Source organism: Varroa jacobsoni, unplaced genomic scaffold (assembly GCF_002532875.2).
Source record: "Varroa jacobsoni isolate VJ856 unplaced genomic scaffold, vjacob_1.0 scaffold_1061, whole genome shotgun sequence".
Classification (NCBI taxonomy): domain Eukaryota; kingdom Metazoa; phylum Arthropoda; class Arachnida; order Mesostigmata; family Varroidae; genus Varroa; species Varroa jacobsoni.
Window position 1 is genome coordinate 29,429 of NW_019213963.1, and position 20,625 is coordinate 50,053.

General features: G+C 41.3%; 1 protein-coding gene across 4 annotated transcripts in view; it reads right to left on the minus strand.

The window, feature by feature from the left end:
* The window catches only part of LOC111266163 (uncharacterized), a 72,675-nt gene that overhangs the window by 13,713 nt on the left and 38,337 nt on the right, over positions 1-20,625 (minus strand). For 2 of the 4 annotated variants that reach the window (XM_086970800.1, XM_086970799.1), the window contains exon 2: positions 2,505-2,789. The exons of 1 other annotated variant lie outside the window; for it this stretch is intronic. In XM_086970800.1, the coding sequence (XP_086826926.1) occupies positions 2,505-2,529 (25 nt within the window). In that variant the 5' untranslated portion in view covers positions 2,530-2,789. Of the gene's footprint in view, positions 1-2,126; positions 2,415-2,504; positions 2,790-20,625 lie in introns of those variants that run through there. One more of the 4 variants, XR_002683910.2, reaches the window with a different exon arrangement.

Below are 20,625 nucleotides of genomic sequence, written 5' to 3' on the forward strand. Positions count from 1 at the left end.
TTTCCTGGTCCGCTGCTTTCGCCGCGACTACTTCTACCGACTGCAGGAACTGTCCCGTAACGGCGTCGAGACATGGTACTGTTCGTGTCTCTTCTCACGTTCTTTCCTTTTACACTTCCTTGTCTTATGTTAAGTGATGCGTTGAAATTAGACTCGATCTTTATGTCTGGGTCTTGCTTCGCTTCCTTGTTCACTCGAAAAGAAAAAGGGAAAGAAGAGGAAGAGGGAGAGAAAGAGAGGGAAAGAGGACAAATCGACAGCAAACCACAATTTATTTTTGCGAAAAGCCGGAGACCAGTCACACGAAAAAGTTGTTCCGAATACGTCGTCCGATGTCCCAGTTTGCCTAACAAAGCTAGATTCCCATAGAACCGAAGGGGCAATGCGCATAGCCGTTGACGTTGGATATGTGCCGTTGCATGCTCGCTGCCTGCAATTGGTGTGGCAGTAAGCATTAAAGCAGCCTCTAACCGACGTCAAGGTCTGCAACGTACGACGTCTCTTCAGGATACGAGACGATCAAGTGCTTCTTGGTAAAGGTACAGATAAACGTCGTATAGCATTGATAGGATTGCTTCTATTCGATTACTGCGGTCGCTATAAGGAACAGAATGTTAGCATTGAGCTAGCTGTGGGCGTACGTATGTATGGCCTCAGATGGGGCGTTATTTACTATAAGTTCGAGAGATGCACGAACACGTCAGTGTATATGCACAAAGGTAGCTGGACACAATGTTAGGTTGTCGCTTGGGCTGGATGCGTTTGTTAGATAACTACTCGATGGATGAATGCCGATTCTTTTACAACTTCTTCGTCGGAAAAACCTAAATGAGGTCTGAGGTGTAGGAAATTCTATGTATCTTGTAGGATAAAGGAATGTGATTTGACAGCGCATGTTTCATGACGCTACTTCAGATTCATGGTGCCCACAGCGGATGTATGAATTTACATTTACGTAAAACGTATCTATAGCACGTCATAGCTTGTCTGAAAAACATGCCCAGATATGTTGGTACGCGGCAAAGCCTCCTCGCGGATGTACTGCTTGCTTTGGTATGATAACATAATAAGACGCTTTTGACACGTTATCAGGCGCGACAATTCTGCTCACTCCGTTGTTGAGCTATTGCTGTTGTCGTCGTCGTCATCGTCATTGTCGCGCTTGATACACAGTCATTAAACATAATTATACTTAGTACCATAGTGGTCTCGTACGAAGCAACGAGTAAGAATGGTTCGAACGTACAGGCCTCGGAAAAGTGGCGGTCCGTGCACCAAACCCGGACAAAATCATGACTTACATGATACATGGATAAGCTGCTAACACAGACGAAGAGTCGAAGCTAATATGCTTAATGATAATCCTTTGTGTGAGAAGTTTGTAGGTATCTAAAAAATGGATGAGTTACCGTTTTTAAGTTAAGAACCTCCCGGTCATCATTCTCCCTTCAAAACGTGTCACCTGTTAAGTACTTTAATAGAACTCATTTAGATGAAGTGTCATACACACAAGGTGTATGTTGATATTTAGAAAAAAAAACAAATATAGAATTCGCTATAGTTTTAAATGCAGGTTCGGACTCCGTCGATGAGAAGGGTTGAAAATTGCATCTGGTTAAAAGCAATTTAGCAGATAGTAGGAATCAGTAAGTTCGTTTGTCTGAAGGCTAATGCCATATGCTTTGATTAGAACAACAATTCTAGCAGAGGCTGTCTGGAAATATGGCTATAAACGTTTGTTATTATTATTATTATATGTTTCTTTCAATATTAGATCCCTTTCTATAAGTTCTTCTTTCCCACTATAAGTTCTGGCAGCTTTTTAGCAATGTTTTACAAAGTAAAATTGAGCTGTTAAGATATGTTAAATAAATATATCGTTTGTTTTATGAGAGCGCTCAATATCAATTGAAGATTTGCCTTCTGGATTTTTTGAGGCTGTTTTGTTCACAAGGTTTCTACGGCGAGATCCTCCTTTTACGCAGCTCCCTACTACTACTACTACTACTACTACTCGCTTGTTAGAAGCTTTAGTGACGGTATTCAAGTAACTGATCTTAGAATTCGGGGAGTATAACCGCGTATTAAGCACCGAAGAAATTGGAGTGGAGTTATGAGATACGAGATTAATGTTGCTCATACCAATTAATCCATTTATTGCAATTACACTCTTTTTTAAGTTAAATATTTTGACATTTTTTACTGAAATTAGGATCAAATTGGCGAGTTTTCTAACGTAAAATAAGACATAAAAAAAAATAATGAAAAATATAAACTAGCTTAACAAAAACAATACTATGCTCAATTTAAAATAACAACGTTTGAAAAATTGATCGTGTATTAATCGGTAGATCTTTTTTGTACTTTGTATTTTGACTAAGACCACGTCCATCTCGAAGGCCGACAAGCAACACCTGTAAATTCATTCACATTTTCTCTATAGTAAATGTTATTTCTAATATTTATTAGAGTAAGTAATCTAATTTGCTTGACCTCTGCCATACCTGCTCGTTCTTCACTGACCAGCATTAGTCTTCCCCGTCATCAGTAACCTTTCCGCGCCTCTGCTCTCGGTCCCCTGATAGACGTCTGTGTATGTTTGCGGTATCCGGTGTGCCTGTGGCCGGAAAACGCCGCAATGTCCTTTTTTCGTTACGCTGTGGCTTCCAATGTTGGATGAAAGCATTGATGGCCCGGTGGTTATGGCCGTGAACGTGGCAGCCTGTGGAGATCGCCCTTCATCGAGACCCGATGACCAAAACCCGTTGGAAGAACGTCCGACAGCGCAGCTAGATACAATGGAAACAGGAAAGTAAAAAGAGGGCCATTCAGCGGTGGCTTTCGTCGCGCCACCGAAGGAATCCGACAAACCTCAACGCCAACAGACTCCCTAGTCCAGTGTTCGACTACTGCACTAACTTAAGCTCGCCTGGCACTCACTGTGGCACGCTACGGTTCTGTAGTATTGTAATGTTCGGTATGGTTCAGCGAACCGCGGAAGAGATAACCCTAAGCCAAATAAAAGGTCGGACACGTCTGCATTCATCACAGTTGATATATTATACACAGACACGCTCTTATGCACGTGTCTGTGAGGCTGGTAGTAATGCGAGAAGCAACAAACGTATCTACGTGGATAGAGGCTTCTATATTTGGGGACTTTTGCCGAAGATCTCAACGTTCAATTGAAGAACAGTCGATTCTCGTTTCGGGTTTAGAATAAGATTGTTTTGCTTATAGTACTTGAAAGTTTTATTCAGTAAGTTGTCTTTACTTATTTTGGAAGCTAAATATAACGTTATAAGTGATCTCGGTATCAGATCTTGGTTTCTAAGTGATTGCGGAGTGCCTGAAGTCGTGTTTCGACTTGAACAACCATTGCCTAGTGATAGTTGATGTGCTTCGTTTTGATAAGCAAAATACAACGAGATGGGTAAAATGCATTTTAGGCCGGCCTTCAATCCGCTACTCTCGAGGACCTGTATAATTTACGCCGCATAATCGTTCAAGGAGAAAAAAACACGTTTTAACGTACTTGAATAATGGATAGATAGAAACGAGTTATATCAGCAAATATCTACGCCGCTTCAATGGTTTCTAACATACTTTCCTCAACTACTTTTCGTTAAATTTTCTACATTAAATAACATAAACTATTTTTATCTATCATTTACGCTCTCCATTTCGAACTGAGCTCCAGTATTACTAAAACACCTCTACGTTCTCCATGCAAAGCGTATAACAAATTTTCAAAGCGTTCACTCGTCCGCTGTTAGCATTACATAGAGCACATCAGAGTTTCAGTCCTCGATGCCTCGATCGAAGTACGTGTATAGATCTGAGCGTATAAGAATATGTGCGTTTTTTTCTGTAGTACATAAACAAAGGAAGGCTTAGCGAAATAATCGGGGATCTAAATAAGTCCACCGGCCGACTCTTCTGCCATGGGCCATTCCAGCGTCGAACACGGCTGTACCGTGTAATGCTTAGATTTTATGCAAATAACGATAGAGAGAACCCAAAGTCGATTTCTTGTCATTTTAAGCTCGTTCGTTGTTTTTAGGTCCACACAGTTGCATAAACGGGACAAATTTGAACCACTTTTCAGTAAAATAATCTACTTGACTGGTGTAAAATTGACTTAGGTAGTTGTTTTTGTCTGAACGATCATTGGGCAGCTGCGTGCTCGCCCATTTATAGAATGAATGTATGATATGATAACAGTAAGTGATCACCATCGTGCTGGGTATATGTAGGGCAATTTGGGAAGAACTAAGTTATTACTTTCTTATAGTATGGAGACGTTTTTATATATAGCTAAGGCAGAGTAAGCTTTGGTCGGTTTCGCAGGTTATATTATTAGGATTTGCAAAATCTATCTGTCATAGTTTGCTCATTGGTCTGTTAGTTTCAATGTTGGAATTTTAACTGATGTTTTCAGTGATCCTAGATCATATAATTTAAAAGAAAAAATACACAGTGACCTATATTGGCTCAAACGAATTTTTTGTGCAGGAAATAAACCAGGTACACTGAGCTCATGTTCGGAAATGCTCTATAGGTTTATTTCACGCGTGAAATATAAATAGTGATTACATGAATATTCAACTCGTGTGGTCACGCATTGATCCGTATCTGTTACTATACATCGTAGCTACCTTTGAAAAATGGTAGCTTAGGGCGAGCTTAACCAGACTTTCTAGTTAATGAACAAATAAATTCAAAGTCTTAATGGCGCAAAGTGGCCTTAGCAATAGGGCAATATCCCTGATTATCGAAAGGTGACTGATATACACACGCACGAAAATTTAAGCATTTGCGGTCTTTAAAGTATCGTTAACTCCATAGGCGACAAAGCGACAAAACGATCTGCGTTTCGTTTCCGCTCTGCAAACAAATCTGTCGTCGGACCCCCGCCAGTTTAACCCCCATCGAAGCTGCGTTGTTCCTCGCTACTGTCCATAACCGTTTGAAGCTAACTGGCTGGATTACAATTGGGTCTTACTGTCTTGACAGTCGTGGCAATGAATCCCTTGTGACCACCCTAAATAAATCAAGTTCACACAGCTGCTCACTTTTGGCCGTCGCTCATTTTAGCACGGTTCCGGAAGGTGTTTTCGAGAACACAGGCAGAAGCACTACATTTCGCTATACTTCCTGCCTTCTAAGTTCGGGAGCACTGCTCAGCTAGGGCAATAGCACCAGATGCAAAACTAGAAACAGATATTTATTTGGGAAGGCAAATTAGTTAAAAGGGCTACTCATCAGATCCGTCCGGCCTGCAGTACTGGATACCTGAACTCATACTGTAAACAACAGCACACAGATGCATCTATAAACAAGCCTTTACGACTCCTCGTCGTCATGTTCTGCTAAAAAACGAAAGTATCTGTTTCGTTACAGGGAACACTAGGACCGCTAGGAATAACTGTGTGAGGTTTGGCCCGCTTTGACGACAGCCAGGCGATCTACATAATGTTCTTTGTTAAGTAGGTGACTAAAATATACGATTGAAAAGGGTGTAGCGTTCGCCTTGAAATAACATCTGGTACGATAAGGATGGAAAGGCAGAGAAGTAAATCAGCTGAAATGAAATTTTACTGGTGTCTAATCTGGAGGAACAATAGAGGCGCCACATAAAACCACCCAAGAAAAAGTAACTTAACACGGTTATCTCAGGTATACTTAACAGGTATACTCTTATGAGTATTATGGTAAGTAATCCGGAGGTGCTTTTTTTATCATTCATCACAATCACAAACTACGCGGAATTGCATAACGCTTGTTCGAACGGTGACTGTACATAGATACAAATAAGTTTGACAAATTATTTTTGATTTTTCTTTTATACTACGATCAAACGTAGCATATATTCGTATAGCAAATCAGTCGAAGTCTTCTTGTTACGCTTATGGATAAGCCAGAAAAGCCTACATAGTTTTGCTGTTCCGGGCTCCATCGCGCTCAAAATGTTTTTCGTACAAATTCTCTCTAGAGCAACTAGGAGCATAGCACAATGTTACCTAGTCCTTTGTGCTTTTCTTGCTGTATTCATGGCCCATATAACCAAGTTATCTTGAGCATTGAGTATCAGCAATAAGACACCGAAAGCTAGAAACGATAGCCGCATAGTGTGGGGTCGGCAAACTCGTCCCAATCCTGTCTTTGATTACTCTGGTTTTTACTAACTATTGGAACTTCCTTACCCTTGAACTTAACTTCTTCTGACCGTCTGGAGGCAACCACTGGTCTGTCCGTTCAATAAATACAGCTGCCTGCATAGCATGAGATGGGTTAGTGCATAAAGGTTTAGTTCGCCATTTACAAGTACCTCCAACTTTCAATTTCCGTCGATAACAAAAGACTCCGGAAAACCCTGAGGAACGCTTCTCGACCCAGACCACATCCTTAACTCCAGCTTACAGTTGGAAGACACATTGAGACATATAACACCGTCAATTCAAAATCTCCTTAAAGGCGACATCGGGTTCATGCTGCTCGACGCAAGCTGGCGCACTTAAAAACGAAATAGGTCTGACTAGGACGCAGAACTGGAAGTGGGGCTCGCCCGAGTCAAAAGCCAATAGCACTGGATAATACATTACCTTAACCACAAACGACGCAGTTTCTGGGAAGTAGTTGCTTTTCAAGCAGCTTAACCCGCTTTGCGCTAACTAGCCGCATTTTGTGCCCGTTAGACTTATGGCATCATTTGAATACATGCTTATACTCAGATTTCGAGCCTTTTTAGCGGCACAGAAGTCAAGGTTGAGCTACGGCTTGTAAGATGATCCATATCTCAACTCACGATTTCCCAGGAAAAAACCTAGGGCGATTCAAAGAGCGGAACGAACGGTCAGGAAGACCGACGGTGAAGCTCGACGCTGGCTAGGTGATTGTGCTTGCCTCAATGGGGACGAGTTGAAGTAAAGAAGCTAGTCATATTTTCCGCCCGGTCAGTGTAGTGTGGAAACTTAGCACTATCAGACGAGAAGGTTGTTGATTCCTTAGCAAAACTTCCATAGCCGATCCATAAACATAAGCTAGCAAGTAACGTGGAGCTGAATAAGGCAAAAGGGGTTTCAGAAACATAAATATGTACATGAAACGTGGTTTCATTCTGAACCCCTAGCATATTCGTGATAACAAGATATACATTAAGTGTAGTTTTTACTCAAACCGTTTCTATAATAGTTATTTTTATAAAACAAGCGAGCAAAGTAATACAGTACGATAAGTGCTGCTTATGAGCGTAAGTTGAATCGTGAACTTAACTGGTGATTCTAATTAAGTGTCGAAAAGTCGTTCTCTTTCTTAGTCCATTTCAGATTCCTACTACTGTATAGCTGCATAGTGTATAGTATACGCAACCTTCTTTCTCTATCTTCATCAACTTGTTAATGAGCACTTACGCAGCTCACAATAACTACACGACACCTAGAGTCAATAACCCTTTCTAACGCAATTCAACCAATTAGCTTTTCAATTAGGCCAACCAGTAAGGTCGACCGTTTATGCAGTGTTCCAGATATGATTCGTCTCATACGCTTCGCCTGTCGAGGTGTGCCGTCCTGAAGTGAAAGGATATTATTTTAGTTCTTGCGCCTCTGCGGTGTTCGATACTAGGACCGGCTAATATGAATTTCTTCCATCTGTATCTCTTAACGTACATTTACTTAGGGGTGCACATAAACATGGCACAAAAGAAGGACGATCTTTGAGCTGCACCATGCTAACTAATTTATTACTTTAGTAACATAATCGGCCACCACCATATCTTCAAGCAGAAGGTATCGGGATAAGGCAGAGACCCTGGCGGCAAATACAAAGACTATCGTCAGGAAATCAAATGAAATGATGAGCTAACGGAGTTTATGCTTTGATCGTCATAGTGAGTGGGTATCTATAGTTTATATAGTAGCTGGATAATTACCTGGACAGAAGCATGGTTCGTCCTGTCGATCTTTTGTAGGCGTGCTAATTGGATAACGATCTAGTCGAAGTACTTACATGTATGGATTTGCCTTGCCTTGCCTTCGAACAAGCGCTAGTCAATTGCTTCATTATGTATCTTAAAAGGACGTTCGTACGAAGGGAAAAAAAGAAGGAATATAGTTGAAGAAATCTTAAAATGAAGCTACTCGGCATGTATCGATGATTGTTCCTCCGGTAAAAATTTTACCTCAGCAAAAATTCTAGCCAATTGTTGAAAACTATTGACAAACAATGAAACTAGTCTATGTATAAGGGTCTTAATTCGGCATTACCTGTGAGAGATTCTAAAGATTAAGTAAAAAAAAATAGCTTCACAATTATGAAAAGTAAAATCAAGCTACGTTAATTACCAAAATAGTTTCATCAAACAGGTGGTGAAAATATTTTCATCGAAAAATATCAAATCCGATATACCAAAAATATCAAATATGGCGTAGCTTATTATAAGTTAGCTTAACTATTGACAAGGCACGAGCTTACACAGGTACCAATCTTCAGACAAGTTCACAGACGTCGATACTTCGGAGGACACTTACATTAGCACTCCACAAGCCATTTAGTTAAGCTATATATAGCAAAAATAGCTACGCACAAAACAAATCCTTCGCTTGAGTACAGGCACATTATCAATAGTGTCACCAGTTGAGATTTAGGTAAAATCCGAGGTATAGCGCCTGTTCTTCCTTATGGCCTGAAGAGCGCCATTTCATAAAGGGTACAGTCTTTTTGATCTTTTTGCGAGTCAAAAACATGTGCATCAGGAAGAATGCTACACTGGAACCCGACGGCTAGACAAATGAGGCCAGTAAAAGGCAACTCGTGGATAGTGTTCTATCTTTCTCAATAGACCTCATTCTTCTGACCTGTTCTGTTGTCCTTCTATGTGTGCTGAAAAAAGCGTCCGCTGTTTGAATGCAATGTGAAAGCTGGTAATTCGACTGATGAGTTTCTAATCTTTACCACTACGTTAATCTTAGTTTTGTCTATACAGAAGGCGTCCGTCCCGATAAGCTTGCTCTCAAAAGGATCGACTGCAAAAGAAATTGACATAATATGATATATACTGGAAGCCACAGAGTACGCCTTGTTCCACAACACGCAGTTGACCAAGCCGTGTTCTCCAGCTGGTGACAATAGCGAAACGTCGTATGGCTCGCAGAGCCGTTGATGGGCTCTCATGAATTAGAAAAGTAAGAGTAATAATAATAGTAATCGAAGTACAAGTCATTTATTGAGACCAAGCTTGTTGATCACTGCCCGTTTTTCATTACGACTATATGTGACAAACTCGGAAATTCCGTCAAGCAATCAGGTGTTGCTTCTCGCAAAATATCTTCCAAGAAATATAATGGCGTTTCTAAAAACTTCGAAATTTTCCGTAGTTCTTCACACAGATTCACGTCCTGTGTGATTTAGGCCTGCTTTGTTAGTTAAGTAGGAAACGTTTTTTATTTAGTTTCTCGTTTATTGTCCTGATCGAGTTTTCATGTAACTCTGTCTACAAACGGCCGCCGCCGCCGCCTTCTGGCAAACAGCTTTTTTTACGCATTCATTCTTATGTCAAATCGCCTGCACCCATTTCCCCTTAAGCCTGCATCTGGGTACAACCCAGTTTCGTAGGTCATTCACTGAGATCTCAAACGCTTATAAGAGCTCACCCATTCATCTAAAATCCCCGTGCGCCTGCGATAGGCCCAGTTGTCTCGGTCTTCCTCGCAAAGCTAAGAATGATAATGATACAGCAATGCAGATGGAAGGATTCTCGGCGAAATTGGCGTGCTGAGCCAAATTTGTGCAAAGGCTTGTAGTCTGACATCTTACAGATGTACAAATATTTCACACGTAATTTCGTCTGCGTTCCTACACTGCAGCGGTCGTTTCATAATGGCGCGTCAAATAGATTGCTTCAGTACCTACATACGCGCACATGGTGGTGCGCATACGGTAAAACAATAGATGGCCTAGTTCAACTAATAATGCACTGCTATATTTAGCAAGGTAACGTGAATGGTAAAAACGCGTTAACGTTCACTGTCACTCGTACCCTTGCATGGAAGTCACTGCGTGGAATGGTAGAAATTCGTTAGAACGCTAAAAATCAACGTGGTGGGCATCAAATTAATTTGAAGGTCAAGCGAGTTGACTACCTAATTCAGGTTAGATACGTGAAAAATACTATGAAAAAGGCGCAGTAGTTTGAAGCAGATGCAACATCGCTTCAAACCGCGGACAACTTAATAATAGAAGAATATTGAAACCTATCTCATATCACGGACTTTTTAATTTAGAAAAAAAATAATGCACTCGTCCAGCTCATAGTAATGATTAAACCTAAGCGAAGATTACCAATAGATTTCGACTTTGATGAGACTCTACAGAAAAAAAAAATAATTCGCGTATCCTTTGTTGAAAACTATGAGATTTATCGAAGACCTGAGATTGAAGTTTTATGCTAAGCCATGACATACTGTCGTAAGTTTTGTTGTAATGCCAATAACGCGACTACTGAAGAGAGTGAGGTCAGTCAGACGTATAATATTTTTATCATTGACTTCGCCACAATATATGTCTTGATGAACCCTATCCAGAAAATCAATTAACGGACGAATTCACTACTTACTGCATGCACTTATTAACATATATAAAACGTACCTATCTGTATATTTATTCCGATAGTTTTTACATCCTATATCATTTTACTCATAACCCAGCTTTATATATAACCCTTTATAATATCAGCGTAGCTCTTCCGTGGGTTCGCTTTTGAGAGTTCTTCAAAAGCTGGTATGTCTACCTTATCTACGTCACTCGCCACATATAAAAAATGCAGAGCGCCTGTACGGTTAACAGAAATGAAGATTGGTCAGCAGGGATGTCGATTTTGTTTCTACAAACGTATAGAAGGCCGTTTGTTGTCAAGTCCTTTGGAAAAGCACGTGTCGGCAGGCGGTCCAACAGGGTGACCCAACTGCCACAGGCTCATCGGAAGTGAACAAATAATAAAGCAACGGCGCATAATACACAACTATTTATTTTTAAAAACTTTCAGAGCAGCTTGTTTTTTTGCCAATATCATTTCCGTAAACCCTAATCAAACGTAAACAGCATTACCGTAATTAAGAGCTTGAGTATTCATTTAGGTAAGCTGGTTTGCGGCGTATCACTTCGTTATCTTTAAAGATAGCTTGAAAAACTTTTCCCATTTATTATTTGTGTTTGTCTAATAATTCTGTTGGATTTGATCTTGCCAAATGTGTACTATTTTTTATCATTTTGATTTTGGGTTGATGTTATGGGTGATGTGTGGCTTCTTTTGCACAACTGTCAGACTCTGGCCATCCGTCAAATCCTTGAAGTCATGGCATAGTAGGTAATGTACTCCTCTGTTAATCTTAGGGACACATTGTGATCTAGGTTCGAACTAGGTCTGGGGTTCGTGCTGGGAGCCAGCCGTCTATCTGATGGAACGCTTAACGGCGATACTGGACGTAAAACGCGAAACATAGAGATTTTTTAAATTAGCTCCGCTACTAGACCCTCTCCGAAACACTTTCTCAGGGTACCCAATTCGAAGTTACGCGCAAGTAAAAACAATTTCGAACTATACTACACTGTAAAAAAAGAACTAAAGTCGATACTATTGCCAACAAATGTCTTGTCTTTGGAGAGGCAGGCTCATAATTCTGGAGCTAAACACTGCTTCAAATCTTTGAACCCCTATAAACTTACTCATACAACCTCCATACTCGAGATGGAGTTACCATAAACATGTGGGCCATTTCCGCAAAGCAGACCCACGTGCACTCCAAAAAGTTACCAGAGGTTAATCTCGACATCGATCCATAGATAGGTTCGGCCTCATCCACTTCCATTGGTCCACCGTCGGCTGGCTGGCTGGTTGATACCTAATCAATGGCTGCACCTCGTAGAATCTCACTCGACCGCTTGGTCACATAGCAGACTCGTTTACTCTGCCTTGTTCTCTTGCGTTGTTTAAACTTTTGTTTCTGTGTACTGAATTTTTCTTGTTACAGCCGACTTCGTGCCCACACGTCGCCGGGTCGATGTAGGCGCCACAACAAGCTATAACTAGCTGGATGTAGTGCCAACTCTAGTGAATCTCGGTGTGGTTGCAACTTGAGATATTACTAGTTTCTAAATTTCGACACCACTTCAAACGCTCGGCCGGTAGCTGAAATATAGGGTCGCACGGTTCGCTACTGCTGGCAAAGTGGATTTTATGGTCTTCTATTCGAAAGCGAAACCGCGTCTATTCAATCACGACCCGTATCGCATGTACTATGCACCACGGGTGAGTCTGCGTAGGAACTATGACGGTCCGAACAACGACGAGGGCCGTGTCGTCGCCCGTTGTTTGGCCAACATTCGCGAAAAGGCAAACGATAACGAAATTTCTGTCGTGGGAAATGGAGGCGCTGAACTGTTGACGCCGGGAGCGAACGCGTCAGCGTTGGCAAAAGGGGGCCACGGGTTTTGAAGAAAGTAAGAAGCATTCACGGACGCATTGTCCGCGCAGGCAGTAACAATCGACGCCATATACTAACGACTGTAATGATTTCTTAGTGTTTCGTGACCGCCCTGGGGGCAGATCGGTGGACGCTGAGCATAAACACACCAGCATAGCATCGCACGTATATCGTCAGGAACACCCCAAAATACGGCAAGTTTTTAGAGAATTGTACGACAACTGGAGAGAATGGAGTTGACAAGACGATATGAAATGCCGACATGCTGTATGCATTGTTATAACGCATACAAAGGGCGTGAAACGGGGTTACAGGCAAAAATACCAACTGTACAGCGAGGCATCTGTTTACGGTTGTCTTTTCTAAGAAGGAACAGACAGATTCAGCTACACGTAGATAGGCTAACATACAATACATGCGTATGTATTATCAACATTTATAGTGAACAAGGAGCCCTAATATTTACCTAGGCGCCAAAGGCTGTGACGATTGAGGAGTAATAATAATAGAAATGATTATCTTCCTTGTTCGGAACTACTTTGAATGCCATCAATGGCAGAAATGTAGATGTTATGTAATTTGTGTAAATAAACAAAGTCACCTATAGGACAGACTTCATGAAACGGTTGTGCTCATTTTTATTCATTTGACGTTTCGAGTAATTAAGACAAATTCGGTAAACAGAAGAAGCGTAAACAGGAAGCTATGACAGGGAACGAGTTTTGGTCAGCGGCTCAAAGGCAGAGTATATGGAACAATATCGTGACTGGGTGACTGGCTATATTCAGTCTGTGGGGGAAAAAAATTCAGCATTAGATCCATCGAGCAGCTGTCGCCGATCGACTCGTAACGCCAAGGCAAAAGGCCAGCGGCGCTAGAATCTATGATAAGGAGTTTTCATTTCTGTTCGCCATCAACTGGGCTTATTGGCCTGTCGTTTATGCATGACTAACCTGATGGGCTAACCCTTAAAAATAGTAGTTAGTTTTAGAAATTGTGCCCAAAAAGAATATAGACACAGACGAATTAGCTCGTTTCTGACATCCGCATCTTCTTCTAGGTGTCTGCTGGAAAGCCATAGAGACGAAGACGTAGGCTCAATAGAGGAATTAAAAATACTATTTGAAGTTCCTCTGTGTAATGATACGGACCAAGTATCACGTAGAAATACATGTGACGGGGGAAGGAATACTTTTTGTCAGCCAATATATTCTGGCGGGTTAGGATGAATTATTATTGATATGGCTCGACGTGAATTCAATGTTTTCACTCAAAAACCTCGGCCAAATGTTGATTAACTGAACCCACTTTTTCCAGAAGCGTCCCGAAAAAAAATACACTAATAAATAATAATAATAAATCGTTCAAATATTAACAACTTAATTAAATTCTTCAATGGAAACAGAGTCGTTACACCGATCGACGGTGACTGTGTCTGCGAAACGTAAAAAGGCTGACCTAGTTATCTTGGCTGCTGCATCGAAGGTGTTTAAATGTGTTGTGTAGAATCTGCGATAGGAGAAATTGGTGTTAAAAGCAGGTCTACATTCATATACGTTACTCTGCATTATACGTTTTGACTGCTCCCTACCTAACTAGCTAGGTAAACCTAGATTTAACATACGAGTAGTTCTAGGTATGTAAACACTAACTTCTCTTTGGTTAACGGCAGATACAGAATTAAGCCCTACATCCAAAAAAAGTCCTTTAAATTCGCTTGCGCTGCTAAAATCGACGTTCCACGACAGCAGACACGATCGCTAACTTGTGGAGAGCTCATCTTACCCCAACCTCGAACCTTCCAAGCAAGCGTGTCCATCAACATAGGTGCCTGCGCCACTACATCGCTTAGCCATTAATTAACCCTAATAGGGGTACGAAACAGCTAGAAAAGGTTTAGTAGTGACGGCAGCTTTGGTTCTTACAGCGGGGGCGCAAAAGGATAAGCATCGGGTGCAACTAGAGTTAATATTGACTGTGCTCGCTACACGGTAGCAAAAGTTTAGAGGCGGAGCAAGCGACGAAAAAAAAGGATACTCGTAGCGAATCTGAGTGACGTATCACTTACCGGATTGAGGAATAGAGCAGGCGAGGAAACAAGGCAAGGGCAAGTAACGCATTTTATACAACAACTGACAATGTTATACCCGGCTCTATACGAACCCGTTTAAAAACCAGAGAAAAGTTTGTCAGAAGAGGCACTAGTCAGAAAAACCAGAGCGGATGTTTCTCGGTGTGTCTGGTTTTCGCCTAGGGGCAGCAGTTACCAACGGCCACCGTTAGTTACTGACTGGATTTGATCTGCCGCTTCGGTGAAGGATAGACACTCGCCCTTGGGTTACTTCGACAGCGACTGCTGTTAAAACGACAGAAAAATAAGACTCTTCCTGTCATAGACCATTTTGGGTAGAAGATGTACGCTTTTCTTCTCTGTCAAACTTTCACCCTTGCTGTGGCCTATTCCACACAGAGCCTTTGCTGCTGTGGCGATTTTCCAAAAGGACAGTAAACGGAGCGTTTGTCAGCGCAGCGAAGTTATAATAGGTAATAAAGGATGATGACTGATGAGAGGAGGAGGAGAGGAGAAGTGGACTAAGGCACGCGAAAAGGGGGGCAAAATGCAGGTTAAAATAGTTAAATAAAGTGCATTTTTGTTTTTATTTAAGAGATAGGGAAAGAGGTCACCCAGATAAAATCATAAAGCTACAAAGGGTCATTGGGTGTAATGGTAATGCGAGGTTGTGTTGCGAACCATAAACCGTGGGCAATGTCCGGATAGCTCCTTGTTATTAACACAAGTATAATATATATATATATATATATATATATATATATATATATATTCGTGAACTGCAGGGCCTTTCTTTTTACAGTAGCATTTCAGATAGCTCGATGTCTTCCATTACCTCATGTCTGCTGCGATATGTTGTGAAATTGCCCTTGCTCACACTTGTCGTTCGCCAGCTCCTCTGCATCAATGGTATAAGGGCTGGTTATAACCAGGGGCAAATAGAAAGGAAAGGAAAAAGCTAAAAGAGGGAAAAAGAAAAGTATGAGATAAAAATCGATTGACCAAGAATAAAATGGTCGCAGCCGTCGAGACGTACACATTCACACAACTGCGGGCTACCAAAGCTTACTCGAGGTCTCTCCTTGTCCTTGCTTGGCCTCGTTTTTCTTTCGCTCTCTTCAGGTTTGTCTCCATTGCTGTTTCAGTGTCTGTATGTGAGCGGACTTTCACAGCATTGACGCCTAAGCGAGTTAGTCTGAATAACGTTTGCCTCTGCCTTTTATTTCGAAAGAAAAAAAGTGGCTTCTCAGCCTGCTCGTGCAGTCGCGTTTCCGGCTAGCTTCATGTCGGCCTCAAAGTACGCACAATGCGATAAGCATTTTTAGCAGCGGAGGAGCGGCGATGTCCCACGGCAATCGCAAGTTGAGTTCTCTTGCTTTTCTTCATACACCCCCCTCCGCCTCCGCCTCCCCCTCCCCCTCGCCCGTTCTCGTCCCTTCCGCGATCACAGAAAGTTACCACACGTTCATACTTTATTCAGGCCGTCGTTGGCTTGGATTGGACCTGACTAGGGTACGCCAAGCTTGCCTGACATCACTGGGCTAGGTTTAGGACAAGCTCAGATGGCTGTCATCCAATACACAACTCTATATGAGATACAAAAACAGACAGGTCGGTAGGCGAACACGGGCAGTGCCGTCGGCGCCAGCTGTAGTGGACGTAGCAGCAGGAAGCAGCGTCACCCACTATTAGAGTCTTTCACACTCGCCTATTTCTTTGGCAGTGACCACTCTTGCTGATGTCAGGTAGGGCGTCGGGGAAGGGACGTATGCAACGGGCCAAGAAAGCCCCGGGGACAAAGGGGGACTTCAAGTAAATGGGCCATTGAGTAGACTGCAATAACCCTAGTAGCTGCCCTATTTACAACTGCCTCACTACTGGGTATTTCTGAGGTCCCTGTTCGTTACTTAGACTGCAGTGGCTGCTTATAGCTAATACAGTGGAATTCTCAGACAGGCGCTGCCGTCACGGCGGCGGAGTACAGTTACACTGTGTATGATATAAAAAACAGGAATGGGTTAGTAGCAAACAAACAGGGCCAAAAGGCACCTGAGGGGTGGTAAGCTATCTTTGATGAGACTAATATGTTTGGGAAGAAGAGGTTGGTCTCGCCTGTGGGTTCTTTCCACTTATTGTTTCATTGGTTCCGTTTGGCTGCTTGGCCAGTGGCTGTTGTCTATTACGGTGTCGTTACTTGGAACAAAGCGACATCGTCAGTAAGTGTGTGATAATGGCGAAACGGTAAACTGGTCATGGCTTCACCTAAGATAGTTCTATCAAATCTTAAAATAAATAAAGCAGGTAAATTTTCACATGAATTATTGATCAGCATGAATTGGAAGTCAACGATTTAATCCATAGTCAATATTTAAAGACAGATATAATTCAAAATAATTGATGATCGGACGTTAACTAAAAATACTTAAAAGCAACCTTAAGTTGCAAACGTAGGAAAAAAATTTTGAGATTGGTAGCATTTTAAAATCAAGGTATGCCAACATATGCGTCTGGATCCATGCTCATTTTTCTCACATACGAATATATGAATAGTAATAACTGATAGAAATCATATCTGGCAATATATGAAAGTGGTCCCTGCACTCAGCTGCCAATTTAACTAATTAATTTTCGCAAATTAAGATGACTCACGTATGTTTTACGTATTTGTGATGATTGCATCATCTAAGTGAAGAGGTCTTTGTCCTTATTGTATATCAGATACTTCCGAGCTTCTTTTTGCCTCTTTCCCTCCGGCTTGAACAGGCCTTAGTGCGTGCGCTAACGAAAAAATAATGAATAAACCTTTGCAAAGCCTTGAATATATGGCTGTGGAAATTAAGTGAAGATTATTGAAGCTTTTAACTGCTGAAGTGTTGTTCCTCATCGAAAATTCTTAATAATTACGTCGCTCATAGAGGCATACCTTGAAAATTCAAAGGAGTTGGCTACTTTCCCAGTGCGCGATATAAGTCCAAGTTTATGTAAATCGGTATTGACTAAATTTCGCAACTATTTATACTTAGTACAGCCTTCAAATAAAATACATCTTTGAAACATTCTATCGATAAGATCCGTTTGGATATTGTGACGATTGTGTCTTTTATAAATATACTATAAAATATTTTCTTATCACACTTTATATATATATATATATATATATATATAACTCTACCAAGATATAATTTAAAGCCACGTTTTCCAGTAAACTTATTAACAAATTCTCACCTCCTATTGTATCAATTCCAAGTGCCGTTATGTACAATTAAGTTGGAAACAGTGAAAAAGTAATGTGTTTTTAACTTAATTAAATTTAAATTAAGTTTTTTTTTTAATAGTAGAACACTTTCTTACCTAATTCTAATTGCACCTAGAGCATAATTAATAGTATCTGAGAAAGGATTTCCTACCAGCATATAACAGAAGAATTAGCACCATAAAACTGGGACCCCAAGCTCACTTCTGATTGTTTATTTCCGTAAGGTCAATTCGACCAATCTATGTAACGTTAATTAAATAGGCAGACCTATCAATAGGATCATTATGAAAAAGGATTTTCTTCGTCAAGTACACAGCTCTAAGGCAACACGCGTCTGCCTCTAGGCACAACTGATAAATGAATTTGTTGTTAGATTAGATCACACAAAACAATTGTATCGGTAGATAGTAGCGTTCTTCCTACTTAGACTATCACAAGTGGTTGATCTACATTAACTAATTCAATTATAAGGTGGTTTCTCGTCGCTTTTCTTTTAGATACTAATTTTTTTTTTTTTTTTTTGTTAATGGCTAATGCTTCCACGCCTCGTTAGCCCTTCGTCGAAAGCTCATCGTTAGCTTCTCCGTCAAGCTTCTAAAACCGCCTCACAGATTAAACGATCTTGTGTCCATATCGATATTTAAAGAACAGAAATGTATAAAAATCTTAGCGCCAAAAGGAAGAGATCTGACCAATAATTTCTCTTGAAAATGAAATAGTGCGACGTTGTTTTCTTCTGAATTCTAACAGAAAGCGAGACAAATAAAGTTAGGGTAAAGCGAGACGTCTGGGATTTTCTTTCTAGTGCCCTTGCGGTGGAGGAAGCGCGCGGTCGGCGGGTAGCCAGTGAGGCGACCTTGCATACCGCCGTGTTTTTCTATTCCACGATTTCGTTCATGAGCATTAGCATCATGCATACTTCTGTTGAAGAGGCCACTAATGCACTGAGCTCTTACTGGAATAATCAAGCGCAAGAGGACTATACTTGCTCAAGCCCGGCTACGCCCCACCAGGTCGCCATGCGTTAACTCCTTACGCCTCACTGCCCTTGAAAGTTGGGCACAACGATGCGGCACAGTTTGCACGTGCGCTCTAAAGGAGGTAGTCATAGGGACAAAGACACAGTGAAGAAGAGAAGAGTATCCTCTTCAATTCGCATGAAGAAGCAAAAGCCGTTTTTTTTATTGAGTTGTGCTAAGTCGAAAGCTCTGATACGGCCAACGTCCGCTAATCCGAGAGCGATTCACTGGCCAGCTGCTGGTCGTTTGATCTAGATTTTTATAGAATAGAACCAGTACAACGAAGTCAGCGGCGAAGCTGGCGGTGACGCCGACTAGACTAAGTCTCACCTCAGAGTTCTTGGTTAGTGAATCGGTCAGCCAGCCGAAATGCCTCGAGGGTGTAGGGAACATCTCAAAACTCATATCATAAAAACTCGGTATGTATGCCTACTTTCGGGCTGAAACACCTGAGACATAGTAGGCGTGCTTTGTACGGCTGAACATGGGGCAGAAGTCAGAATAAGACAACACATATGCAGATTTATCTCAGTCGATTGCAGATGGAGCCTCCGTTGAGAAACACGCTGTTTGTCTAGCCGCCCATACCGTCGATGTAGTTAGACCTTCTATGGGATTTTGTGCAGGTTGGCTACTAGGTAGTATACGAAATATCAGTGGTAGAGCTAGCCAACTAAAGGTCACCTGAATTAATACTCCCAAAATATTTTATCTGGTACATCGACAGCTGCATATGTAATACGTAAAAGTTAATTGCAAAATTGGTTACACATGTGTATCGGGACGCAGTGCCTGGAGGTACACAGATATCCAAACATCTGGAAAACAACGAAATAAAATAAAGACGGTAGGATATAGTGATTTATGGCCCTTCTAATATTTAAGCGAAGAGTTGTGTGATTGTGTACGATATATTTGAACCGCCAGGGGATACCGTAAGACGCTATATATATACTTTAAAGTAACTTATTGAGTTGATTATAGCACCTTTTGAATTTACTAAATTGATGATCTGAGGCCATGCACGTGTGCTGGTTGCTCTGCTATTCAGTGGAAAAATATCCAGGCTATCCGGTCAGCATTATGGATGGCTTTTTTCTCTTTTCACGGTCGCGATCAAGTTTGCAATATACCAGTATTTCTATCGATTGCTAAACCCGGTCCATTATGATTTTCGTTTGTAGATCGGGTATGAATCAGTTATGCGGTCACTTTAGAAAACTGCTGTCGCCAACAATAGGCCCAGAAAAGGAAAATGGCCCATTCACACTGAAAAAAATTCAATGGATCATAAAGGGCAGCTGATAGAGGGAAACCACTCAAAGCTGACCAAATCTCAACGAGACCATCGAATATGAGCCGTTATCAGGTAGGTGTGGCTAACCAGAAGGTCTCCGGAGAAAACCAGACCGAGGCTTCATCCCATTGTTAGCTATTAACTTTTGCGAGTCAATTAGAGTACACGGACATGGGGAAGAAACTGACGTGTTTCTTTACCTTCTTTTCCTTTTCTTAAGGATTCCCGTAGGGCCTCTTTTAAGAACGTGTTCATTGGGCGCGCTTGATATAATGCTTAAGGAGGCATACTTGCTACATTAACAGATGATTGTAAGAGTTGTAGGAATAATTTGTTAGAAGACAACAAAATACAAAGTACTGATGTTACTGAATTTAAGATATTTTATCCGTAATTCTAATCCGGTTGTAAGCGTACAGGGTAACGCAAGAGTCATTTGGCTGTTTAAAAATTTCCATTTTACATCTTAATAATACAGTTACATACCATATATACCTGTC